The sequence below is a fragment of the Ixodes scapularis genome, unplaced genomic scaffold (assembly GCF_016920785.2).
Source record: "Ixodes scapularis isolate PalLabHiFi unplaced genomic scaffold, ASM1692078v2 PGA_scaffold8__174_contigs__length_109621045, whole genome shotgun sequence".
Taxonomy (NCBI): domain Eukaryota; kingdom Metazoa; phylum Arthropoda; class Arachnida; order Ixodida; family Ixodidae; genus Ixodes; species Ixodes scapularis.
The window spans coordinates 101155420-101182837 of record NW_024609883.1 but is presented as its reverse complement, the minus strand read 5'-3'; the positions used below and the strand labels follow the sequence as shown (position 1 = coordinate 101182837).

The 27418-nt window shown below is 45.1% G+C and overlaps 1 protein-coding gene across 2 annotated transcripts in view; it reads left to right on the top strand.

Moving 5' to 3' along the window:
* Positions 1 to 5737: 5737 nt before the first annotated feature.
* The window catches only part of LOC8027122 (glutamate receptor-interacting protein 2), a 109187-nt gene continuing 87506 nt past the window's right edge, over positions 5738 to 27418 (top strand). The window contains exon 1 of one of the 2 annotated variants that reach the window (XM_042286841.1): positions 5738 to 6777. In XM_042286841.1, coding sequence (XP_042142775.1) covers positions 6729 to 6777 — 49 coding nt within the window. In that variant the 5' untranslated portion in view covers positions 5738 to 6728. The remainder of the gene's footprint in view (positions 6778 to 27418) is intronic. The other variant, XM_042286843.1, reaches the window with a different exon arrangement.

Sequence of the window (27418 nt, the reverse complement as noted above, 5' to 3'; positions counted from 1 at the left end):
AAAAAAAGCTCACGCCGATCCGAAATGCAACATTCACACGTGGTTTCTGGATGCGCCCGCCCGCAGGCCTACCCAGTTTCATTATTTTGCAGCCGCTAGATGGCGCAACGTGTAGCGCCAAACTGCATTGCAGGTTGCCTATAGCACACTGACATTAAGGAGCACAAAACTGGCCCAGCTACAGAAAATAAATATTACACTCGTAAGAAATAAATACGTCTGTAATCTTGTTAATTACAAAGACTAAAGGCCCGTTCACACTCTTGCGACTGCTTGCGACCTCTTAAACCTGGGTTCCTTAAAACTTCTTAAACCAGAGAACACACCGGCGCCATCTATTGGGAAGCAGTGTAAACTCGGCGGTCCGGCATATTTTTTTTTTATTTCTCGCGCAATATCCTTTTTTTTTTTTGGCTCGAAAAACTTTTGACAATGTTATAAACGAGCCTTTCTATGGGTATTACGCACATTTGACCTCGGAAATCCCGCAAAACCTTCGCTTTTGTGAAATGCAGTTCTAGGGTCACCGCATAGATGGCGCCACAATGTCAGTGTGTTCCCTCATTCTAGAAACATTTAAGAAGTTGTAAGAGGTCTCGTCTCTCTCAGTCGTACTCGGTCGCAAGAGTGTGAACGGGCCTTTACACACCTCTGAGCATCCAAGTTTAATAGTATGTGTTGATGCATTGTTATATAGCAGGACATTTCATATACGTCACTTGAGCAAACGCCAGTTTTTCACTTGAAAAACAAACCAAAAAACACTGCGATCAAATGCAAGCTATTGCAACAAAAGCAAGTTATATCAAAATCTTCAGAACTGCCAATTCGTAAAATTGGCGATTAGTAAAAAAGGTTAAAGGTCGCAGGAGCTTCCTCGCTAAAAATGCTGTGATCATTCGGTGACCCAGGGCTGAAACAATTTCCCCTAGGCCCTACACGCGCCGTATACCTTTCGTTATGATTCTCAGAAATTCAGACTTTCAAAGGAAGCTAGAAAAATGCGAAACTTTTATCCTAAAAGCTATGTGGAGCGCAAGTTCGTCTGCTTCTTTTTGCAGGGGTTGTGGTGACGTCGAACGCCGAGATCTGAGTGGCTCCGATTGAAGGATAGTGGGTAGACCTAAAAGCAAGCTGCCTTGAGGCCTACCCACTATTCTTTATTCAGAACCAATCAGAGCTCGGCATCCTGACGTCACCACAACCCCTACTAAAGAAAAGCAGACGAACTTGCGCTGCGCATATCGTAAAATCGTTGATTAGTATACTTGGGAGTTGTGTGAGTATTTATACAGCGTGCGTGTAGTTGGTCAGCCATTTCAAAGTTGCGACAAGTCACTCGCTGTCGATGAGCAATTTAGCCAATGCAGCATAACCGCTAGCCTGGGGTCTATAGGTCTTTAACGTGCACCACGCAGTAGTGATACACAACCGCAGGCCGGTACGATGCTCATCCAGATCGAAACGGGCAGGGGTGGGGATTGAACCCAGGTTCCCTGGTTGATTAGTACAAAACGTAAACATCGCAGGAGCTTCCTCGCTAAAAGTTTGTGATCATGCGGTTACCTGGGGCGAAAACAAATTCCCCAAGGCCCAACATGCGACGCATAGATTTCGCATCAATTCTCAGACACTCCAACGTTCAAATAAAGCTAAGGGAATGCGAAAATTGCATGCTAAATGTCTTATCGATCTTTAAACACATCCGGAAACCCGAGCACCGCCAAGGCGATATTACTGATGCTGTCACACAGGTGCTAATATCCAGAGCGATCCTGCACAGAAAGGGTATAAGGTATCATTCTTTCGGATCTTCACATTATACCTACGTCAGAAGGCACGAAGAAGCCCTAAATCGTCGTCAAGCTGCGGCACATCACGACTCCGCGCACCGAACAAACTCGCATCCACCAGCCCTGGGCGCTGCCATCTTACCGATGACATCACGGCTCTTGAGAGGTCACGTGACGAGTCGTCACACGGTTGCTATGGAAACCGAGCCAGCTCAGCTCGTTGCTGGTACCCCGTGTGACCAATCGCGGTGAGGGGCGGCACAGGGAAAAGCGTGGCGCTACTCTGGCAGCTACGCTGCCATATCGAGTGGCTCTGTGCGCTAGACCACTCGGCCACCGATCCCCCCTCACCCGCGAAGGGGCATCTTTGAATTGTCGAGTATATAAGGCGTTCGGGTAGTTAACAGGGTTGAGACTCCGGTCTCCCGCCTTCATGCATTAGGTAGATCGTTCCAATGGATCCGATAATAGGGAGTTTTCGTAGACCGCGTTGCCCCCTCCGCTAAGCGTTCCGCAACGAAGAAGTTGCTACTGCGCCTGCGCGCCGATAGCCTTGACTGTGGAGTTCCCACTATCGTAGCGGGTTGCGGAGGGCCTTGCGGGACGGCGAAAACGATCTACGAAAACTCCCTAATATCCGAGAACGTTGCGGTGCACGTGCAAATAGTTCTTCGGAGTAGCAATCAATCAGTTTATTTCTCATTCAATGGGTATACATACTCCTTGAAATGGCACCTTGGCGCAGGAACGTACAGGATTTTGTTTCGGTGTGTGTGTGTGGGGGGGGGGGGGGGGGGGAAGGGGGGGGGCGGCCCCCCCCCCCCCCCCTTCCCTGGATACGTGCCTGCCTTGGCGCAAAAGGCAATCGTGTCGTCTGACCGGGCACCAATATCCAACGGGGTGAAAGGGGGAGGGGGGGGGGGGGGGCAAAGTCCAACAGCAACAGCACTAAAGGTAAACTTCGTTCAGCACAACAGTAGCAAAAATACGGATAATGGATGCAAGATAAACAGTTATAAATAAATAAAGGGCAAACGCCAACCAATCCCTAAAAGATCGTAGGGTCCCAACGTTTCGGTGCCGGCTCGGCACCTTCTTCAAAAAAGCTACTTAAAAAAAAAAAAAAAAAAACAAAAAAAAAACAGCTTTTTTTTTTTTTTTTTTCTGTGGTGAATGTAGGGCAATATCTTCGTTTTTTACGGTGGTTAGTTTTCGAAACCAGGTGCGGTACCTTCGTTTTCTCCAAAGTTGGTTATTTACAAACGAGGATCAGCATCTTCGTTTTCCTCTATGGTAGGGGCCTGTTTCTTTGGTGTCTCCTCTAAGTGTCGTAGTCCACTGACGTATGCTGAGGGCAAGGTGCCGGAGGACCGATTAATATTTCCTCGTGTGGTCTGTATGCTCCATGACTCAATAAAGAGCCGTTGCCGCCAGTTGGTTTCTACATCCAGGATTCGGGCATTTTTAAAGTCGATGCGGTGGTCATTGTCCTCGCAGTGTTCCGCAACAGCACTACGCTTTTGATCAAATTTGCGTTCGTCATTCTTATGTTGTCGGACGTTTCGGTGCCGAGCCGGCACCGAAACGTTGGGACCCTACGATTTTTTAGGGATTGGTTGGCGTTTGCCCCTTATTTATTTATAACATTTAACGCAACCAGGCAGACGTCTGTCGAAATGTTCACCTTCAAGATAAACAGTGTCGTAAAAACAAAGATTTGTAAAAAATAATATAAGACACCATTATATAAGACATCAAAATATAAAACATCATCATATAAAACATTAAAAAGAACAAAAACACTCGGTAAAAATCACAGAGGTGAAAAAAAAAACAAAAAAACTAGATCACATTTATAAATTTTAGGCACACATAAAAATAGCAAATTGACATTGTCCACACATTAAAATCTAAAAATAAACGTAATAAGGATAATAATAAACGTAATAAGGATAATAAACGTAATAATAAAATAATAAGGTATACAAGATTTGTAATAAAACCGATGCACAAAAAAAAAATGCTGGTTAAAATACTTAAAAATGTATTGCAACATATCTATAGAATTATTAACTCATTGGCAATTAAAAAGGAGCGTAGATCTTTTTTAAATGTAGTTTGGTTTCCAGCAATTGTAAAGTTATTGCCGACTGCATTATGAGCTGGGGAACCTGAAAATTGACCATTTGTTTGCCGTAGTTAGTCCTAGTAGATGTCCTTATTGCCCTTAAATTATTTTCAGACAGATTTGCAGGAATGGGGTCAAAGCCGCTTACTCCCTTTCTATGAAAAAGCTGCCCAGGCTTTTAATGGTAAAGCTCCCCATTGCGTCTGTATTCCTGACGTCTATAAATTTGTAGCTGTATGTGGTGCGTGCTATAGCCGCTGCAGTTGTTCCTCCGTAAAATCTCTTTCTCTCTCTTCCTCTCTCTGTAGATACTGCTTATGTTGCCAGCACCCCATTTTTAGGGTATTCGCCAACATCAGAAGGGTGTTGCTGCAACACCCACGCGGTGCTAGCCCTAAGACAAGCTGATTAGCTCCCCTAAGGGTGTAAATTGTTTTTAATCTGCAACACAACTTGCTCTTTTTTTTAAACATTTAATGCGGGTTGGAACAACTAGAGCTCCGCCTCCATAATAGTGCCGTCGCCGGGAACAGGGGGATCGATTGCCCTGCAAACATTTAAGACATTTTTTTTTTGTATACTTCGTTTTACAAGTCCTACCGTAGCCACGATCCGATGAAGCCAATCAAGCTGCTCCAAAAGTGCATCGTCACGGCGCTCGTCGTTTTTGTGCATTCGCTATATAACCATGTAAACCACTCACCAACGTAAAAAAAAAAAAAAAAAAAAAAAAGCGCGGTTTTGTGGGCTGTATCGTTCTCGCTTTCGCATAGTAAGCGACAATCTCGATTGGGGATTGCCGATATACGCGGTAAGCTGAAAACAGCTCACCACCCCCCCCCCCCTCTCCCTTTTTTTTCCTCATCGCTAAGCAGAAGACTTGCCAAATGGAAGCATTTTCAATCAATACTCAATCAATCTTCGCAAAGTCAACGGCAACTAAAAAAAAAAACTAAGACCAACCCCCCCTCCCCCCCCCCCCCCCCCAAAAAAAAAAAAAAAAAAAAAAAAAAGAAGTTTTGTTACGTCTGCGGTCAAAATGTTCGGCCACAAATGTTTGCCGCGCTGGTGCAAACAGGAATGGTGTACTTCCGTTGCGTGACTTTTTGTTGTGCGTCCGACGGAAAGCGTACGAGCTTATATTTGTTTGTTGGCATCTTGGACGTCACCAAACAACGACCACCAACTTGTTGTGACGACACTGATGTCAGAGACAGAATTTGGTGTATACAACAACAGACTGTTCGGAGACAAGCCCGCGCTTGCCCACACCAGGTACGGTGGGTACTGCGCATGCGCAGAAACAAAGAAAAAGGATTTGGTTTGTGTCGGCGAACAGTGTCGGTTGTCCGTTCGTCCGGTGCAGACGAGGCAGCGAGACTCTCCAGAGCTAACCTCTTCCTCCGACTAATCGGTTATGAGCCCAGGCTGTTTGCACCCGCGGCAGGATCAGGTGTCGAAAGCGACCCCGCGTCCTCCTTTTCGAAAAAAGAACCGCCGCTCTTCCTGTTTTTATTTTTTTACAAACTAAACTCTTGCCGTTCTGCTTTTCTATCTCTTTCCGTTGGGCGCCCCTTATTTTTAAAACCTCGCCGCGGCACGCGCAACCGCCATTTTGGACGCATGCCAGCGCCGGTGCGCTTATTTACGGCACTCTGGGTTGCAAACCCTGAAAACCTCGGGCCACGACCAATCAGGAGACAGGCGTTTCTGCGGTAACCATAGCGACCGCCTTCTCCTTTCCACGCCACCCATCGCTCTTTCGGATACTTTTTTTTTTCCTTCCGCGCTTGTTCGGAGCAGACCGTTTTTCGAAGCAGACGACACTGAGTCACAGCCCGGGCGCAAACTGCGTGCGACGTTCTGCCGCGAGTCTAACGACGTTGCTGAACAAAGTGCTGAACAAAGCCTTCGACGATCACAAGTGGGACAAAACTATAGCACATCTGCGGTTCGAGAGATACTCAATCCGATTGGTGCGATGTTCTGATGTGGCTGCTGAAAACGTGCTGAAGATTCCACTTCGACGCGTCCACCAGCTGCTGAGGACACCACTGAAGAAGGTTCGCTGTGGAAGCTAAAGAGGCTGCATTAGTGGAGGATTGGGAATGATTCTATTATCCAATAATATAGATACTGGAGTGAAATTAGCGCAGACGAATCAACTGTGCTAGCGTACACTCGCCAAGAAGCTACTGCCGGTGATCTAGTTCGGTGCTACGCTTCTGTGCTGAAGAAGCGGATGTAAAAGTGCTGAACGAGCTCAGCTGCGACCAAGTGTGAATACATATATGAGACACCTCAGGTTAATTGGTGAAGGGGTGCGCATCCTTGTGATGCTAAAGTAGTGCTTGCCTGCTGAAGAGCTGCTGAAGATCACCCTTCAAAACGACTCAAGTGCGCGTCACTACAGACCCTGCCGAGATTTCCACGGTCACCTCCCTCAGATAAGTGATTCTGTGGAACACCGCCGCAAGCGCCGAAGTCATGTCGGTGACTCAGCAGTTGAGCTGCTGAAGGTCAGCCAGCTGCTGAAGATCACCTTTCAATACGACTTGAGTGCGCATCACTACAGACCCTGCCGAAATTTCCACGATTTCCCCACTCAGACAAGCGATACGGCGGAACATCGCAGCAAGTCATGTTGGTGACTCAGCAGTTTCCGAGTTGCCGAAGACATTGATGTTCAAGGTGCTGGTGAAGCCGGTGTTGTTTCGTGAGCCTGTGGTTGTGAAGGTGTTTGTGTTCTGAACAACGCTGCTGCTTAAACGGAAGTTATATCCTTCGACCGACATCAGCAAGTCATCATGCCTTCGTGGGGATCGGGATGCCTGCGGAGTTCGCAGAAACATGCACGTAAGACCAGATTTTGTTTTCCTCCCTCGTTGACCGGTAACGTGCGCTTCTGGTTTATTGCACGCGCGATGTTTGGGTCAAGCTGACTTGGTAATCTATTGCTATACCAATTATTCTCATAATTGTTGAAACGCCAGCGTCCTAAACGAGTCACTTGGATCTTAGAAGTCGCGACATGCATGCGCTGTTATAAGATATAGGCCAAGGAAGGAGCAGTGTAGATGTGTACCCAATAATCGCGTATAGCCATGTCTAGCATAATGGGAGTTTAACTACATAAGACCTTTTGCGATAAACATAAAATGGACACCCGCGTACATTTTCTATTTATATACCACCCCTCGCTACAATTTCTCATCGAAACACGCTAGACTAACGGAGCCGTGAGCCGCCACGTGTTCGAGCTTTCGGACTTTTAAATGTGTAAGGTATTTGAGTGCCACGAAGAGAATATGTAATATTGTGATTTCGGCAAGGGCTATAATTAGTATGGACGGTATTGGCTGAACAGTCGAGTGGGCGCCTTACAGAATACACACGATCAAATTATGCATACACACACACATACACACACACACACACACGCACGAGGTATTACGTTAGAGTGACATTAATTACTTGGTTAACATTTCATTGATGGTACACACAGATACTGTGGTGACATCCCATATGCAAACCATATGCCGCTAATCTTTAGAAATATGTCTCGCAGCGTAATGAGGCGGGGCGGCATAAAGGATTTTTTCGATGAAGGTGTGATCGCCGAGGCTATTCCCCGTGCATCTGATTATCCTTCCGCAGCCAATCAGACTGCGGCATTAGGCGTTCGAAAACATTATAAGTCAGGCCCCCGCCCCCCGTGTTTCTGAAGCCTAGCGGGGACTATAGATAATCATAAAATAATAAAATGTAATGCCAGTATTGTGCAAAGCGGCCCTGATACATATAGCTGGGACACATCAAAAGACATTATATGCGAACCTGATAAGTTTACTCAATTGCATGGTTAGGACACGTAAACGCTCGGTTATTTCGTTCTTCGAACAATAATTGATTGATTTATTGACGTAGTACCTGTACATCACCACGAGGGCACCGATCGATTCTTTTTGTGTATCAGCTGTATACACTCGCGATTGCGAAATTCCAAGTAGCACCACGATAGGTGTAATTGTTTATTTAGTCTATTGTTTTAAATAACACGCGATGCGAGTTCATGACCGAACCGCGAGGTCTGTAATTATAGTTTACAAGAGGTTTAATTGTTCTTAGGATTGCCGTAAAATCCGCAATCAAACGGTTAGGCGAGACGTTCCAGAAAACCGTGGGCGTACCAACCGGGGGGGCAAAGGGGGCGGTCACCCCCCCCCCCCTCCCCAGTTCTTAGAGTGGGGGCAAGGCATGTGTTTCGCCCCCCCCCCCCCCCCCCCCCCCCCCTAAAACAGCCGCCACGGTGCAGGGCAAACACAGGCCGGCGGTACCCAACGCAGACCAGGCGCACCGCCCTCGGGCCTGGGGGGGGGCGGGGGGGGGGGGGGGTCTGGATTGCCCCCCCCCCCCCCCCCCCCCACTCAAGAACAAGTTGGTACGCCACTGCAGAAAACCTTCGGCTATCTATACAATAAGGTATAATTCCTACGCGTCTGTGCATGTTGTCGTGTACAAATTGTCCCCGCCATTATATAGTTATATCCACCGTTCTAACGTTTCAAAACCCACAGCCATGTGTGCAATATGAGCCCATGGCACGCGCTGGAATGAGAGCAAAGCACGCACAAAATGCACGAACGCTGAAAATGCGCACCGGCCTGCAGCTCTTTACTGGAATGGTCTATACACGGCTATAAATAACGACGGGCGGTTTGGTGTTTCCCCAATTTGGACTGCGGCACATTATATCACCGGTCGACTTTCCCGACTACGTGACTTGCGGTGTCAGAAGTGGAACGTTTTTTTTTTCAAACAAACAAAATAACGCGAGACAGTATACACCGACCTACAAAAACCGAAGCGTGGTATTTGTGAAATTGTGCGAAGTTCGCCGACTCCACAAACGACAGTTTAGCCCACTGTAGTCAGATATGCGTAGGAAAAATTATCACGCCCATGCCGGTCATATTCGTGACGACATTGCTGCATTCCGGCGCTAATTAAAATTAAGTATATATATACAAAAGAAACGTTATTTCCGATATTTTGAAATGAAATTTCATCTATCCAAAAATGAGTTTTATCTCCACCGACATCTTTTTTGTTTACTGTCATCCCCGCACCCCTGGGCGACGAAAACGAATGAAACATTTTAACTTGCAAATAATAAAAAAGGTAGAGGTGAGGCAAAACGAGAATGGGTGAGGGTTACGCTTATATCCTGAATGGCTCCTATTGGCGTGGCGACGGCTAAACAATGTTTCCTTCCTTGCAATCTTGCATGTCGTCACTTCCGTCGGAAGTGACGACATGCAAGATGACGGCGCCCTTGTGAGAAAAGGTGTTATACATATTTTACGAGGCCGTCGCCATCTTGAATCTCGTCACTTCAAGTATGGCCGAAGGCAAGGTTTAGCCGTCACCTCGCCAATAGAAGTCATTCAGGATGATAAGCGTAACCGTCACCCATTCTTGTTTTACCTCACCTATATCTTTTTACTATTTCCAGGTTGAAATGTTTCATTTTTTTTCGTCACCCATAGGGACGGGGTCTTACTCTACACTCTAAAACCGGTCTCTCATAAAAAGCGCTGTCCCTCTGATTTTAGAGGGGACAACAATGCTTTCAGGGGGACAGCTCTTTTTAAGAGGGAAATTGAAAAATAAAATAGCAACATCTAGAGGGACACCAACATATTAAGAGAGACCAAGGAAACCGTTTCGTTGGTCCCTCTGAACAGGAAAGACCGACAGAAAGATTCACGCGTCTCCCTTCATAATAAGAGGGGACTGGTCCCTCTTAACTGGACCAATGTAGTTCGGTCAGGAGGAGAGGGGCAGGCGCACTAATCCACGGCAAAGAGTTCGGATGGTGCTGAGGCTTCGCGCCAATTCACGGAGAGCTGGAAACGGTCGTTGCCGGAGAGTCGCAAGCGTCATGCTGCTCGTTTGACTTCCTTCGGGTGAGTAATCCTGTCATATTGGCGCTTTTGTTTTGGGTGCATTGCAAGTGGGAATAACGAGCCATCGATATTTTCACGCTGGCTGTGAGATGCACGAGCTTTGCATGTAGAGTGAGAGTGTTCAGCTGTAGTCCGCGGACGCGGTCGCTTCCTGGATCTGCTCGTTCAGCTAGGACAAAGTGTCGCTAATCGTTTGCCCTGCCGTGAGCCGCAGAGCTGTCTTTCGCACAGAACACTTTTAGCGGGTTAGGGTGTCCCAATGTGTACGCGTCTGTCTTAGGCTGGTGATATCAGACCATTTTCTGCCCGACGCTTTTGTCTACTTTTTAATTTCGAACGCGCGTTCGTTCTTCTCCCAGCTCGAGCTGCTAGCTTTGGCAGTGCTACGCCGGCATTTTATTACCGGCAATTGCCTTGTATTTTATCCGTGAGCGTACACTGTCGGCATAGAGTACTACAAAGGATGGCATCACCCTCCCTAAGGCAAAGCCAACATAAAGGCACCCTAGCTGGGGCAGTCAGTGTTTGTAAGCTTGGCTCGCCGATTTGTTTCTCGGTGTGCACTCTAAATGCTTGAGGTTGACCGCCCGAGAGCGTTGATTGACAGAAACAATGTTGGCGATTTTGCGTTTGTTTGCCTTCACAATTCATTACAGCAATTTACACTGCAACGTTATGTTGTAGACATCGTTAGCGTTGCAGTGATTATGAACACTTTTTCCTCAAGTGGGCGGCGAGCAAAAACCCATAATGTGTATGTATGTTTGTGAAAAGGGCAGGGGGATTGGACGAGCACAAAACAAAAAGAAGAAATAATGTTTTCGCGTTGCGTCGGCGTCGCGGCGTCTGCGGAAAGGGGGGAAAGGTGTAGCGGTAACCAGGGAGTACATTTCTTTTTTTTTTTTGTATTTCTTTGGCGTACTGTTTTGTTCGTTATATTTTGACGGTCGTGCCGGCACAGCTACCGGCTTTTTTTTTTTTTTTTTGGCGCCGACCATGTTTTTGGTTTTGGAGATTGTATGATGTTTATTATGCTCTTTGTTTTCTGTAGCTGGCTGAATATTTTTTTTTTCTGTGTCGTACATCCGCGAAAAATATATAAACAGAAGTTTTCTTTTTTTTTCTTTTTTTTTTCTTTTTTTTTTCTTATGCGCTTTAGGGCTAGGTTGACTATGGGCGTTAAATGACTGACCGTTATTAACAATCTTGTTTTCAGAGTGAGGCAATGGCAACGAACGTTGACATGAAGGGAATCAGGCGGGGGTTCCGCTCGGATTGCTCGTGTAAAGAGCTCTACCGGGACCCTCTGCACGGTGGAACGCACCACCCTGAGTGGTGAGCCTACTGCGGCCACCCGCACACGGTTCACAACGAACTCGGTAATTATTAACTTTTTGTATTCTGGTATGTAGGTAGGCTCTATTTACGTTCTGTTGGCATATGCACAGCTTCTGAAAAAAAAAAAAAAAGTAAATGAATGGCTTGCGGCGAAATGTTTACAGAAATGTAATTTTTTATTTATGTTGTTTTTTAAAACATGCACTAGATCACTTCTGCAGCTTCGAGCCGCAAATGCAATCCATGCTTCCCAAAGCACATGGGGCTTCTAAAGTTCATCTACTACTAAATGCGTTTTCGTTTTGTCTTGGTAACACAGAAACGATTGATTCTCGTAAATTAATTAAAACTGCAGTCTATTCTCGTACCAAAAATTAATAGTAGCAGAAGTTACGTCATAAGCTAATGTCACTCGCTATTTCATCGTATACAGATTGGGTTCCGAATCTTTGAACTGTTTGCACTTTATTTTCGCATTTGTTTCCTGGCGCCTGCTTGATAACAGGTGAAAGCGCTTCATTACCTTTATTCTAATTCCCACTCTCTGTATCTGAAGGAAAGCAATATGGTCTTTCATTCAGCTAAAGGTGGATGCACAACTTCGGTTCCATAACACGATCGTCACCATGCTGGGAAACCTGGAGGAGGTAAAAGGGGCCTTCTACGGAGACAACCCAACAACATTCTTGAACATTAAGACCATCCTCCGGTCTCGATTGGCCAGAAGTTCTTTCATCACCTATGGTATGTGAAAAAGCGAATGCAAAAATAGAAATCTAAGTTTGACGCTGACGCATTTTTTTTTTTTTTTTTTTTTTAACTATTGCTGCTTGCAGGACGATTTTACCCCTGACGAAAAAGTTCCAAGACCCAAGACTTTCTTCGGTTCGGAGAGAGGGATCGTTTCTGGGAACTGGTCAGTGAAACTCACCGCTAGCACGACTATGGAGGGGGCACTAGTCATGTGCTTATGGGTGTATTACATAACGGGACTCTCCTACCCTGTGGCATCTGGACAAACCCTTGAACTCCTCTAGGGTCTGCTCGTTGAAAATAAAGTGTTCCGATTCAGTTCATGTCGGAGAAGCTCATAAAATCGCTTATGGCCGTTCAAAAACAACAGAAATTCTGAGCTTCTGCTGATGGCAAGAGACACCGAATAATTCGTTTTTAATGCTATGAAGTAGGCAACTACGCTCTAAAAAAAAGCACAGGGATCTACTTTCCCGAGCCAGCACTTGGAAAGTCAATCACCGTAACTCACGGAAGCAGCTCAGCGAGTCACGATGCCGAAACATAAGATTAGACCAAAAAAGGCAGTCCGAGTTGTGACATTAACCAATGCAAAACATCACGCTTGTTGTGCTTAATGTCGTAACTCATTTTTTTGGTATAATCATATGTTTCGGCATCTACATTCGCTGAGCTGCCTCCGAGAGTTATGGTGATTGTCTTTCCAAGTGTTGTGCGGGAAAGTAGACGCACGGGATTTTTTTTAGAGTGTACTTTTCCCTTTGTGTTATCCGCTAAAAAAAGTTTTTTTTTCTAGCACGATTGTATTGTTATTGTTTATGATAGGCAAAATGTGTCACTTTGCAGCACGAAATTTTTTGTGTGATAGTTTCCAAGAAACGCCGATTTCTGGCGTCGTTCAAAGTCTTTTTTATTCGTAAAAGCTACCAGAACATCTTTATAGAATTATTATTTTGATAAAGACATATCAAAATATTTTCTTGTGTCATGGCAAATAAAACAGTGTTTACTCTTAAAGATTGTTACTGTTTTCTTTAACACATTGATTCCGTTTATCAAACAAGATATACAGATCAAATTTCAATTCTGCTACGCAGCACAGGATAACTTTGGTTCAACAATATCAGCGAAAGTGCGAGAAGTGCAGTGCAGCATGTCAGCTGACACTCAAAACACGAAGGAGCAGAAATTGTACGATACAATAACAGAGGTAACTTAAAGCCGGGGTCACGCTGCTTATACATCATACAAAATACATTCTGCAGACATGTTCCAATGCGAGTCACCGCGACATCCGTGCTTTGTATGCCACGTGACAAAGTAACCTCTTGATTGGTTACCTCGTGGCGTACGAAGCGCGGATGTCGAGGCGACTCGTTTCGGAACATGTCTGCAGAATGTATTTTGTATGATGTATAAGCAGCGTGACCCCGACTTAAGGGGGACTGTACCCCTGCATTTTAAGCGGGCCACCGTCCCTCCGAATTTAAGAAAGAAAATATCTAAAAACTGTCCCTCTTACTAAGGGACTCTGACCTCAAATTTAAGGGAGACGCCGCCTCGCTTACTTTAAGAGGGGTGGTGTCTCACTTAATTAAGAGGGAGCATCTCCATATAATATTAAGAGGTCTGTCGCCCCCCTTAAAGTTAAGTGGGAAAAAATCGAAGAAATGTCCCTCTTACTAAGTGGGACCGGGCTTAGAGTGTACCAACGGGTATTACTGGAATGCCTTCCAGCTTTGTCCTCCTGTCACCTTTTTCTTTCTCCTGCACGGTCTGATGTTTCCTATGGGCTTCTCGCCCCCAGTCTCGGGTTGCTCAACAAAATGCAATCTAATGGCAAATTCCGCTCGATTTGGAGCGATTCAAAACCGCTCCATGCCCGCGCGTTTAGAGCAGCGAATGCTATAGCTCGCGTTTGCACGCGCATAAAGATACCAAGAAAAAAGCTCTCCGTAACCGCGCCAAATATACCAGTAAAATGTGCCACACACTTCTTCTTTTCCTCTTCCTTCTTTTTTCTGGGGGAGATTTCTGCGTGTTTTTACTTGTTTTGCCGAGGGATATTCAATATGACACCGCGCGAGAGACAATTAGCACAAGCGCCACGACATCGGCACTTTTTTTTTTTTTTTTTTCGTCTTTTGCTCGGATTTGGGGGTTCATCATTATAGATGAACCCCCAGATATTGCCGCGTGCGTGACCAAGTTTGTTGGCAGCTCACACGGTTGCCACGCGGAAGTGACGCAATCAAATAACCCCGCCAGCCGAGCTCATTATTTTTTACCGATCGACGTTTCTCGGGAAAGTTCCGGTTCATTCTTGGCTGTTCCCGTATGTTCAGAACCTTCATCCTGATCGGTTCTTGTGCGTTGTTGTGGGCCGATGCCTCAAGCTCATTAGCTGAGGAGCGATCATAAGATGCTGGGCATTGATTGTGGCAGTGCCACTATAAATAAGCTACGCTTCAGAGTAACGACACCTGCCCATATTGCGGCTTAAAATCATGGTTGCCAGTTATATGAAGCTTTATCTGAAATCTCAGGAAGCGCTTTTTCGAGGCTCCACGAATGTTGAAACAGTTCGCGACAGAGCCTAGCAATATTACACAAGCTTCCTGACACCGAATCTAATGCTGAGGAAGTCGCACTTTTGAATCATGACGATCGGCAGTTGCGTCTGCTCTGCACAAGCACCAAAATGGCGGCGCCTATAACAATGTCGGGGAATAGTGTACTGATACTTTAAGCGCAGCTCATTAAGTGGCTCTAGATAGCGTATACATTCACCAGCGGCGCTTATATCACGCCTAAATAACGTCACACGCCCCACAGCATATTGCACCCATCTTTTCCACGAGGAAATCTCGTATGTTGGGAGCTACTGAAATCGTGATTAAAATCAATATTATATATATATCGCGTACTAAACATGTTATCCTCCAAAATTTAAAGATACCTTATGTTTTACGAATAGAGGGCCTATTCTTGAATATCCGTGAGTTTTATGAGATTCCCCAAAACAACAATACAACAGCACCTCTGTGACGAGCTCGAGAGAGTTCAAAACAGGGCTGCGAGATTGGTCACTTCTGGAAATTACGATTTTTCTGTAAACTTCTTGAGTACACTAAACTACTCATAATTATAATTTTTTTTTTATTTCAGTACTAAAATATTCACTTGGATGAAAACTTTCGAAATGTTGTGGGCGATCGGTTTACGCCCGAAGCTCTCTCATTAGGTTTACAATAACGAAAGCAGGCACAAACAGGGATATTTGCTCCCTCCAGTTTCCTCGTTTCATTTCACGCAGAATAAATAAAAAAAAGGAAAAGAACAGGTTTGATAATAATTTTGCAGGATTAACATTTTCAAATATTCATTCTTCTCTCTTAGTATACTTATCAATAGAACTGCTTACCCAGAATCAGGTGTCATTATTCAATCGAAGTCTGTTTTTCTCCACAATTATTGAAGACTGGTTGCGTCTTGTTGAATTGCTTATCTATTTTTTTTTTTGTAGTATGTATAACGCTTTTTTTAATAATATTTGTAACGACCGTGTTGGTATGAGCATACTTCTAACAAAAGTATACTTCTGGTGCACATCGCCGCCGCCCCTGCAACGGATGTGGGCCCATGTTTAGGGGAAGGCGCGTTCTCGGGCGCCATCGCCAGAGATTTGGGAGGGAGGATATTGAGTCCTTCGGCGACTAGGAACTCGGTGGTATCGTTTTGATCTCGTCACCCTCGCTAGCACTTTCCGAGAGAGAGAGAGAGAGATGGGGTTCTTGAGCCAGGAGCTTTTCGGATCGGCTCCTCGGCGGCCTTCATATAATCCACCCATCGCGAGGCCCTCGGCGAGCCCCTTTCCCTCTCCCGAATCCTCCCCTTTGCCTCTGCTCTTAGTGCTCCCCTTTCCCCAAAAAGCGTTGGGGCACCGACGTCGTACGCGCATGAAAATGAACGATACTGCGAGTTGAAAGAATGTTTCCGTCTGTGCGTCCCCTCACTGTTTAATTATTAACCGTATAGTAAAAAGAGGTCCTGCTCCTTGCGGATATCACTACTAATTGCCCCCTTTATGTGGAGAATTAAGATATACGTACGTGAAGTTGAGATTATACTATATATGTTAGTTATTTTATCGAGACGTACACGTTCTGTGAAACGCCAAAAGCATCGCTTCTTCCTCCAAAGAAGCGTATCGAATCGATATGTGCAGATGGCATCACCGGCGCCTGGACCTGAAGGGCGTGAGTGTGCCCGTGGGGATACGATAGGCGGGGAATACGAAATGTTCGCGTCGCTCTAAAACAATGTTTCTTTTGTTTGATTTCTCTGAGTTCCTTTTCGTCAACTATATGAACGTACTCCCAAAGGACCTAGCGAAACTCAACACGAAGTTTGCAGAGTGCGCTCGTTTCTTCAGGGAGCTTGCCCGTCAAGCATAAATTGTTTTGCCCAGATTTAATTCTCTGTCGGCTATGTTCTTTAAACCAATGATGATTGACGTTTTCCGTTCACATTTCACACACGAGTAGCCTGTCCTGCAGCATGGCGCGCAGCAGTAGTTCCGCCGGCGTTGCGCCGGCTTTTCGACGGTAAATTTAAACTCCACAGTCCGCAGTGTGCGCGAAATTGTAGGCGCGACGAAAATCTCACCGGGAAAGAACACGCCGGCACAGTAATACAACGTACCACTAACCGCTCTGACTGAGAACAGTGTCTCAAACCATAGCCTCCTATATACTGACAAAGCCTGGCAGATCGCCACGAGAAACGGCCGCCGAAGTGGAAAAGGTGGAGCGGCAGACAACGGATGAGAGGAGAGCCACATGACTAGCGCCCCGCTGTGGCGAGACGCCGAAACACACTTCTCCCGAGCGAGCACGTGTGTTTCGGGTTCCCGCCGGTGCAGAAGCTGTGCGCTGACGTCCAGATTCCCCAAGAAATGACTTCTTGATGCTCTGTGCTACCAGATCCTCGCGCTCCAAATCTGCGACGGGACACTGTATGGCTCCGTCGTCGAACTGCCAGGCTTTGTGAGTATAGAGGAGGCTATGCTCAAACACACGAAGCAATCTTCGCCACACTAGGCGGGCTGCCGCACTGCCATACACCCTTTCAGGTGCAGGTGACTGCATCGCCACTGCAAATTGTCGATATGCGCGGCCTCACTGGCTCCCATTGCGGAGCCGCGCCGGTCCCAACACTACGGAAATGCCAAATTTGCTTTCAAAGTAATTAAATTACGTTACTAATTACTTTCCTGAAAACCACAAAAATGTAATCAAATAGCATTACAAATTACCGCAGAATAAAAGTAATGACATTCCATTACAATTACTTTCCAAAAGTAATGAAATCACTTTGACATTACCTTTGAATACCTTGAGGCAGTAATTCGTGCTAATTGTATTTAAAGTATAGGTACCAAAACTCAGACCTTCTGGCTTACACCGCAACAGCCTTATGCGCCTCAAAGTGCACCATATTGAACAGTCGTTTTGCTGGCGCACACGACATACGTGTTAAACATGATGAATAAATTCTTCTTTAGATGTGACTCTGAAAGTCGACTCGCCGGTTTCGCTGTTCATTCAACGTCGAAGGCCTTTAGTTAAAGGGTGATATGTTTCCGTCTTCCTGACTTAGAAGAGGTTATAGTCCGTGTCAGTATGTTAAGTCGGGCCATGGGAGCTTGTTCTAAGAAGAAGTCGTCATGTGAAACGTTTCCCTTCTGCCTCGGACTCAATCTAATCCTATTCTCCCAACCCAAGCGCATTAGTTGACGTATTCCCGGTCATTCCTCTCAAGGAGAATTGTTCCCAAACACCCGAAGAGCCGAAGTTTTTGCGCATTGTCATAGAAAGGGACTGGATAATTGCTAAGCAGAAGTGCCGCCAGCTGAGGAAAGGAATGGCGCGAGCTTCGTAAATTGTGTGCGTTTCCAACAAACAGGTGGCTATGTCTGCTTGTAGGCTTCTTCCCGAATAAACCTCCCGAGAGAAGGAAGCGGGGAAAACCGCGAGCGGCACCTGCTTTGCTCGAAAACGCACGAAACGTTCCGGGGCCTTGACAAGACATTTGGAACCGAAGTTCCACATGCATTGTCAGGGCGACCGGAAGTTATTCTGGTCGCTTGTTGTTCGCAATGGTTTGACCTTGTTTGACGGTTACAGTTTGACCTTGTTTGACGAAAGAACAAGGTTGGGGATCTGTTTACCCTGTCCTCTCAGGTTTTAAAATACGTTGACCTCGCCGTTGACGGGCCCTTCGCCTTGCGGCCTGCAAGCAATTCATCCATAAGCTGACAGTGTGATGGAAACTATACGTGCTCGTTGGAACAGTCACACGTCTACTTTTCGCTCTCGTTCCTACCCAGGCACAAAGAAAGGGACGGGCCAGGTGACTAAAGGAAGGTGTTTGATTGGTTCTGGTTAGCTCGCAGCTCCCACCGCACTGTCAGCTTATTAGGGATGCACGAAGTATAGGATCGTCGTGATGACGTCACGCCGGGAATCTGCCTTGCCTGGAGTTCGTAAGCCGTGGCCTTCCTGCAGCGATGTCTACACGATGCAACGTTCAATTAAAAGATATAGGATATCTCGTACAACATTCGATTCGTTTAAAACGACACTAAACACAACTAACATTGCCACGCGCGCCTCCGAGCAACCGCGCCCGTGACCGAATGGTTATCGTGCTTGACTCCAACGCAAAAAGTCCGAGGTTCGACACCTGGGAGCGGACGCACCCATTCTTTATATCTGTAAATGTCGCGTTCTGGTACATTTGAGAGTTCTGTTGCATGTTCGAGGACAGAATGTTCTACGCGCCGAACCTTTTACGCCCAACTGTTTCAGAAGCCCTCGCGTGAACATAAGGGGCTCCGCGTGGCGAGCCGGTGTCAGTCTCGCTCTTCCGCTCGCGAACTTGCTGCTACGCCGACTTGGGCGCCCGCGACGCTCTGTTGTGTTGTCTTTGGTTTCCCTTTTTTTTTTTCGGTTAGGCACGAGTTCGCCATATTAAACGTTTAGTTTCTTTCGTGATTCACCGCTTCATCAATTGTCATTCGTGACAGTATAGGCACGCTTGATTCCCTTTTCGGCATTCTTTGGCAGACTCGTTCATACCGCGAACAAAAATCGATCGGAGTAGCCTGCCAGCACACATAGCGACTGAAGATGATCTTACAAAATTTCATGAATTCATGTGCACTGACAATAACATGTAGTTTTTTTTTTTCTCTCTCTCTCTCTCTCTTGTCTACCTATTTGTACTTCACTCTTATTCGCCGGTTTGGCGTGTGTTTCTTTCATTTTTTTTTATTATAGTCATACCTACATTACTTGCTTTCTGTATTCTCCTGTACCCCCACCCAGGGTGTCGAACCGGAACCGAACCGAACCGGAAACCGGAACAGAACCGTTATTTTTAGCCGAACCGGAATTGAACCGAACCGAAATTTTCGCCGCCATCTTGGAACTGAACCGGAACCGAACCGAAAAAAAAATACAACGGTAACCGGTTCAAAACGGTTCAAGGTAATATTTTTTTTCTATTTTGCTAGTATCACAAAATGAACATATGGGAATAAACAATTGGCGGCTTTGTTTCTATCTGTCGATCGAATCGTCATATACATATTTGCAACGTATAACAAATTGTGGGTTTTCATGGCACCTTTGTTGGCACTATGATTAACCATGTGTCAAGTTGTCACGGGACGTCATGGTGTCAATACATGTTGTCAAGTAATATCACGTGGCCTCGTGACGTCACGTAACTCACTGCGTTAAATCGATTTAATTTGAGGAAGTCACTAGATGTATTAACCTTGTTGACAGCATGACGTAACATGACGTCACGATTTCGCACCGAGAGTCACGTGACACCGTGACGTAAGCGATTTTCATAACCCCTAGTCGAGTGCTCGGGTTCATGACAATCAGCACTCCCAAACATTCAGGTAACGGCTCATGTCAATTAGATATGATAATCAATAGCCCAACACTAAAAATATCTGAAGCTCAGCCCAAGCTTTTGCTTTGCAAACCCTTGCAGCCTAGGGCATGACTGTGATGAACACTGGCGGTATATAATTAGGGTCAGATCACGTGGCCGCTTGTTCAAATTGCGAGTTGAGGAGATATCGACAGCTATCTCTGTCCTTTATTTTTTCTGCATCTGTTATTAGGGGAAAACTAATGGATGTTTCCGCAACCTATCAACGTCAGGGGTTATTTCTTAACACTATTTATTGAAAGTACAAAAAAAAATGTTGCAAGACCAATTTGACATTATTGGGGCATTGAAACATTTTGTCGTTGTTGTTGAAGTATATCCGAAAGATGTCCCTGAGAATAGAAGTTTTGAAATGACTAAATGCGACCTATTAATATGACGTTACATAGAACTACACGTGTGTACGGAAGGAATACCTAAAAGAAGAAGATATTTTAGTAACCTGAGAGGAACAGCCGAACGTTGGCAGTCGCTGTAAGTCTCACACGAGCGTCGTTCTCAAGTTATTGCCCAAGTTTTGACCCCCTCTGTATTTTGTTTAAATGAGCTATAACATATTTCTATACATTACTAAATACTACTCAGGATCAGTCCCTAACGTTAATAACTCATTGAACTTGGCTTTGCTCTTTTTTCTAGGCAATGGTAGTCGCCGAAAAAATGAGAGAATTATGAACATCGTTCATCCCCTCAACTCGAAGCCAGAAGCGGCCACGTGGCCTGGTGCCTATCTTATGCCGCCAACGTTAATCATACCCCCGCGCTGGAGTTTTAAAGGAAGAAAACGCGTGCTGGAGCTCCAGGCATTGTTAGAGTTCGACTATTCTCATCACCACAGTGGTTGGACACGAGCCACTACCCAAGTGTCCGCCGAGGCATTGATTGTTACGAGCCGATGTACGGTGCTCACACAGTTCTCCTGCCCAATCCACGAGTCCCGTTCGACTGTCGACAGGCGGGTGGTTTTGATCCCACAATTACGACATCAATCTTTGAGAGGGCAAGACTAAAAGAAATAGTCTCGTACAATCCTCACAATTTCACCGCGGCAAAGAAGCTTCTGAATCGGTGGCGCCCTGTGCCAGTACACTTGGACCAGGGGACCAGTACGCCTCGGAAAAGTCATGCACATTCCAACCCGATATCGTCTCATGACCCCTTTAAACTTCACGGGGTGCAAAATAAAAGCAATAAAAGGTTGCGGTTAACAAGTGTCAAATAAAATTGTCGAATTAACAGACACAAATGAAGGAGGCAATTCCTCAGGAATACTTTCAGCCTTTCCACTCTGGTGAAGAAGGAAGGCCAGAAAGGCTGTACTATGGTGGGAATGAAGTAATGGCCGGCCGTAAGTCGGCAAGCCAGACTGGAAAGGCTGGAGGGGTTGCCGCCATTTATGAGCGACGGTGGAAACCAAATAACTGGCAAGCCGGCTGTCTGGTTGCCGTCGCCATTTATAAATGGCGGTAACGCATGACTAGCCCTTAACAGCACCGCTGTATAAAGAAGTGCGTGTGTGTGTGGGGCCGGGGGGGGGGGGGGGGGGGGGGAGTGGGGGAGGTTTAGAAACATACTGTGTTGTAAAGGTTCCTCTTCCCTGCATCTTTGGCGCAGACAAAAAAGTGTGACCCCGGAAACTACTTTGATTGGAAAAGCGCTCTTTCCAAAAAGCACGTTTTTGTCGTGCCAGACGCTGGCGCCGTCCCTCACGACGATGCACTAAGAATAATAATACTAGCCTTTCAAATACTTTGCTTTCACTGAGCTTGCACCTTCTGCAGCATGCCTTTTGCACCGTCGAATTTGACTCTCTCAGCAAGAAGGAATCAGAATGACCATTAGCCTATAGTGTGATAACGTCACGTGCAAACAATGCTAAATAGTTCAGCTTTCTGGTGAAATATGATGTTCGCAACACTAGCCATAGATGTCCTAATTGTAAATTTGTGAAGTATTTATAGCAGTCTCGCGATGAGATATGGCAGCCTAGAGAAATGTTAGAACGCATGACTATTCTAGCATAGTGCTGTGAAGTGGGGGCCCAAAAGAAGTGCAGGTAAAACTGAATATAACATTTGCCTCCCAGGGCAGTATTTCGGAAGTTTCGAGCTCATGCAAGCTGATGAAATGTAATATACTGAGACTTCAAGAATCTTTGTCTGTCCTTCGCGCTATTTATGTAAAATCATGAATATCATTGCGTGCATCTTTACGCATCTCTTTTTGCAGTAAGGCGTTCTGGAAGGGATTATTTGGAAAACATAACATTAATTATCTTTCTCTTTTTGAACATTTCGTGTATTTGACTAGACTTCCAATTCATCATGTGAGCATAGAGTCCTTTTTAGCGTACCCTGCAACAAGATGTTTCACACTGCCAATCAGCAAACAGAAAAACAATTTTACGTAGACTCCACAGCTCGCGTAGTTTCGAGTATCGTCCTTCCGCGTCGGTCTCAAGTGGTTATGTGAACTTTATGAAGTAAATTTTTTTTATAAATATAAAATATATTTAATTACAATGCCGCCCAAATTATTTCAAAGCGGTTCTGCCAATCTTTTCCGGCGTTTTTATCCTCCACAGGAACGTTGCGTGATATGGGACGGCCTTACATACATTTCTGATTTTGAAGCTAATTTAAATAACTATGTGTTCCTGACACATATAACTTCTGAAACATATATAGAAGTCTGTTATTGCCTTTTTTATCTGGTGAACATTAGTTTTATATGTCTGTGGGCTGGACGAAAAGAAAGTAAACAGGGGCGTGCGGTGGAACTACGATGATTACGCACGCAAACCGTCAGAAAGTGTCCAATTAAGTAGCTGCCTTGTCGAGTAGAACGTGAAATACTACTTCGTTTTACTAAACAAAAAAGAATTTTGAAGGACGCTTAAAGGGATACTACAACGAAATTTCGGCGCTCATTTTTCGGTCTATATGTGTTCAAAAGAGCAGTATCACATGGAACATACCAATATCTTGTTAAAAAAGTCTCGAAAAGGAATTTTAAAACGAATTAAACGATTAGCAAAGAGCACCTGGTGGATGTCGCTAACGCCTCGTTTGTAATGCTCGTCTAGGAACCTTGACAGCTAGTGACGGAGGTTGTCTCGTCTCCGGCCACGACGAGAGAAAGGGGGAAGGAGGAACTCCCCTCTTCCCGAGAATCCCTTTTGTGTGTCGCAGAAGTCGCTATTGTCCCCCTAGAAGATTATAGAAGATTAACCCGTCACTCAAAATTCGTACAAAAGCAGCCGCTTCGGTGGCTCGAACGACTAGGCCATCCTCTCGAAGTCAGCCTCGCCGTAGCTTTGCTCGTCTTGAGACGACCTACGTCGCGATTGCGTTGGATGTCACGTGCTCTAAGCTGGGCCTTCTCCGAGCGCTTGCCAGAGTGGGCCGTTTATTACGAAAAATACAGCCACCAGGATCAAAATACAAACGTGCGTTTGTCATTTACGGATATTGTAGATCATATTCAACCTATTTTTGAACACGACGGGAATATTTCAAATTTCGTTGAAGTATCCCTTTAAGCTTCGCCTTTAAAAGTGGAACGCGATCACGTCAACGGGCCTCGTTTGCATCGCATTCTCATTTGCCGCGCAAGCGTGCCTCGCGTGGCCTAGTGAAAAGCGTCTGACTCGCAACTAAAGGGTTATAGGTTCGGATCCTGCATAAAATTTTTAATTTTTTCTTTAAAGGGATACTACAACGAAATTGCGGCGCTCATTTTTTGGTCTATATGTGTTCAAAAGAGCAGTATCACATGGAACATACCAATATCTTGTTAAAAAAGTCTCGAAAAGGAATTTTAAAACGAATTAAACGATTAGCAAAGAGCACCTGGTGGATGTTGCTAACGCCTCGTCTGTAATGCTCGTCTAGGAACCTTGACAGCTAGTGACGGAGGTTGTCTCGTCTCCGGCCACAACGAGAGAAGGGGGAAAGGAAGGACTCCCCTCTTCCCGAGAATTCCTTTTGTGTGTCGCAGAAGTCGCTATTGTCCCCCTAGAAGATTATAGAAGATTAACCCGTCACTCAAAATTCGTACAAAAGCAGCCGCTTCGGTGGCTCGAACGACTAGGCCATCCTCTCGAAGTCAGCCTCGCCGTAGCTTTGCTCGTCTTGAGACGACCTACGTCGCGATTGCGTTGGATGTCACGTGCTCTAAGCTGGGCCTTCTCCGAGCGCTTGCCAGAGTGGGCCGTTTATTACGAAAAATACAGCCACCAGGATCAAAATACAAACGTGCGTTTGTCATTTACGGATATTGTAGATCATATTCAACCTATTTTTGAACACGACGGGAATATTTCAAATTTCGTTGAAGTATCCCTTTAAGCTTCGCCTTTAAAAGTGGAACGCGATCACGTCAACGGGCCTCGTTTGCATCGCATTCTCATTTGCCGCGCAAGCGTGCCTCGCGTGGCCTAGTGAAAAGCGTCTGACTCGCAACTAAAGGGTTATAGGTTCGGATCCTGCATAAAATTTTTAATTTTTTCTTTAAAGGGATACTACAACGAAATTGCGGCGCTCATTTTTTGGTCTATATGTGTTCAAAAGAGCAGTATCACATGGAACATACCAATATCTTGTTAAAAAAGTCTCGAAAAGGAATTTTAAAACGAATTAAACGATTAGCAAAGAGCACCTGGTGGATGTCGCTAACGCCTCGTTTGTAATGCTCGTCTAGGAACCTTGACAGCTAGTGACGGAGGTTGTCTCGTCTCCGGCCACGACGAGAGAAAGGGGGAAGGAGGAACTCCCCTCTTCCCGAGAATCCCTTTTGTGTGTCGCAGAAGTCGCTATTGTCCCCCTAGAAGATTATAGAAGATTAACCCGTCACTCAAAATTCGTACAAAAGCAGCCGCTTCGGTGGCTCGAACGACTAGGCCATCCTCTCGACGTCAGCCTCGCCGTAGCTTTGCTCGTCTTGAGACGACCTACGTCACGATTGCGTTGGATGTCACGTGCTCTAAGCTGGGCCTTCTCCGAGCGCTTGCCAGAGTGGGCCGTTTATAACGAAAAATACAGCCACCAGGATCAAAATACAAACGTGCGATTGTCATTTACGGATATTGTGGATCATATTCAACCTATTTTTGAACACGACGGGAATATTTCAAATTTCGTTGAAGTATCCCTTTAAGGCAAAGGATATACTTTCAAAAGTGAAATCATTTGAAACATACGGTGACCTTTATTTAACATTACATATCATGTTTTAATCACCCTCATTCCACGCGTGATATCACGTTTCACGTAAGCATTGTGGGTTGTTTGAAATTCTTGCGCTAGGGTATGTAGCTCTGACGTCATGAACCTATCGACCCATCAGGATTTTCCAGTCACGCCACCGACATCGGTTTTTCTGCGACATGAGCTATTTAACGCTATCGTGTTAAAATCATCAATTAGCAAGGGTGATGCTCATTTGCATTATAAATTGTCCGGCATCTTGTCAACAACAGACCTCACCAGCCAGGCTATGCCAGTTTATTCTGTATAAGAAAATGTTCACTTGGGCAAGCGCTATTTTGGGCCAGATTCGATCTGAGTGCGAAGGTGCGTATATATTAGAGTGAACAATTGCAATTACTCCTTGCTCCATGATTAGTCGCATGCGTGCGGTGCTGAGAGGAAACAATGGTTGGTTAGAACAACAGGCATTTGGATTGCCGCTCGGTGTTTCTATAAAAGTTAGACTGAAAGGAGTTATCCTAAAACTTTGTTACATTTCGAAAATTTCATTGCTTTTAGCTCAGTTGGGTCGTCATCATATATATATATATATATATATATATATATATATATATATATATATATATATATATATATATATTGTGAAGTGTATTTCGTAAACCTTATTTCACTATATATGGCCACGAGGTGCATGCTCATTTCATATTTTATGTGATGTAATTAATTCCTTAGTTCAATGACACGATTTTACTTTTAATACTGACAAAGTTGTTCCAATCACTGGTATTTTAGACGACCTACCACACTTCACGACAACATTTGATACCGTGTAAATAGATCAGCTTGAACTTTAGAATTTTACTTTAACACGAAGAAAGGACAAGAAAATACAGTATAGTTCTAAATTAGAAGCTGATCTATTTACAGGTATGTACCAACAAGCTCAACTCTTTACTCTTGTACTTAAACATTTTGATTTAGGCAAAATATATTTTACTCGTAAACAAATAGATATCGAGTCGTATGAACACGACGTTATGTATGTAATGTAGATTTTCTTCTACTCTTGCGTCAAAATTAAATAACTGAATTTAATATTTTTGGTACCTAAGAACAAAAGTAAATTGCACGGACGATCGAAGAAACTATATAGTTAATCGTTTCACAACGGAAATAGTGTATATTGCGAAAAGAACGCGGAAAATATATTCTTAATTTAGCGGTTCAAACCGGAGTGAACCGGTTCGAACCGGTTTGAACCGTTATTTTTGGCTCCCCGGAACTGAACCGGTACCGAACCGAAAGCCGTGAACCCGAACCGGAACCGAACCGATAAAAATTTCGGTTCGACACCCTGCCCCCACCCCCTTCCTCCCTTAAATCACCTTTAGGAATGCTGTGAATACAAAAGAGATCAGCAGCTTTATTGGCTGCGGAGTGATCACAAGATGTTGGAGACTTGCTCGCGTTTCTTAATTAATTCCTTTAGTTAGTGGAAGTAAACAAATAGTCTCAATCAGAAACTTGACTAGTGTCATTCAAAAACAAATAAATAAGTAAATTTTAGAAGAAACAAAAATTTAATCGTGCGCGTTTTTTTTTTTTTTTTTTTTTTTTGGGGGGGGGGGGGGGCGGTGGGGGGGGCCGCAAACGCATTCAACTTCGACGCGCTCGCGCCGTTTTTCCGCATTTTCGATCCGCTAGCCTCGCGCTTGCGGCACACTTCCTCACGCGCTCCAAGTCTTACTCAAATGTACTGATATAGTGGCAGTTTATGAAGCTCAGCAAGTTTCTAATTGGATTCTGACATGCTTATTTTTACTATTCAGAACGTTAATTATGCAAAACTAATTAAGAATCTAATTACCCGAAGTGTCGTGTACCATCTCTAAATTGGCCCCTCGGCAGTGACTAGTAATAACAACACCCGACAGCGATCGTTTCCCTCTGCGATGCGAGAACCCAAAAGTGTCCCTATAGGCACCGAGATGTTTCGGTGGCGCCCTCTTACGATTCGCCTACGTGACGGCACTACCAGGACTTGCCCCGTCGTGACGTTGCGAGCTGTAGTCCTGGCTATGCTCAAGTTGCGAAGCACAAGTTCGATGGCGTGCGTCAGAAGCGCCGTGGAAGTTTGATAGTATTCATCGCAGTCTTAAACCGACACCGGTAACGTTCATAGTTTGACGTCAC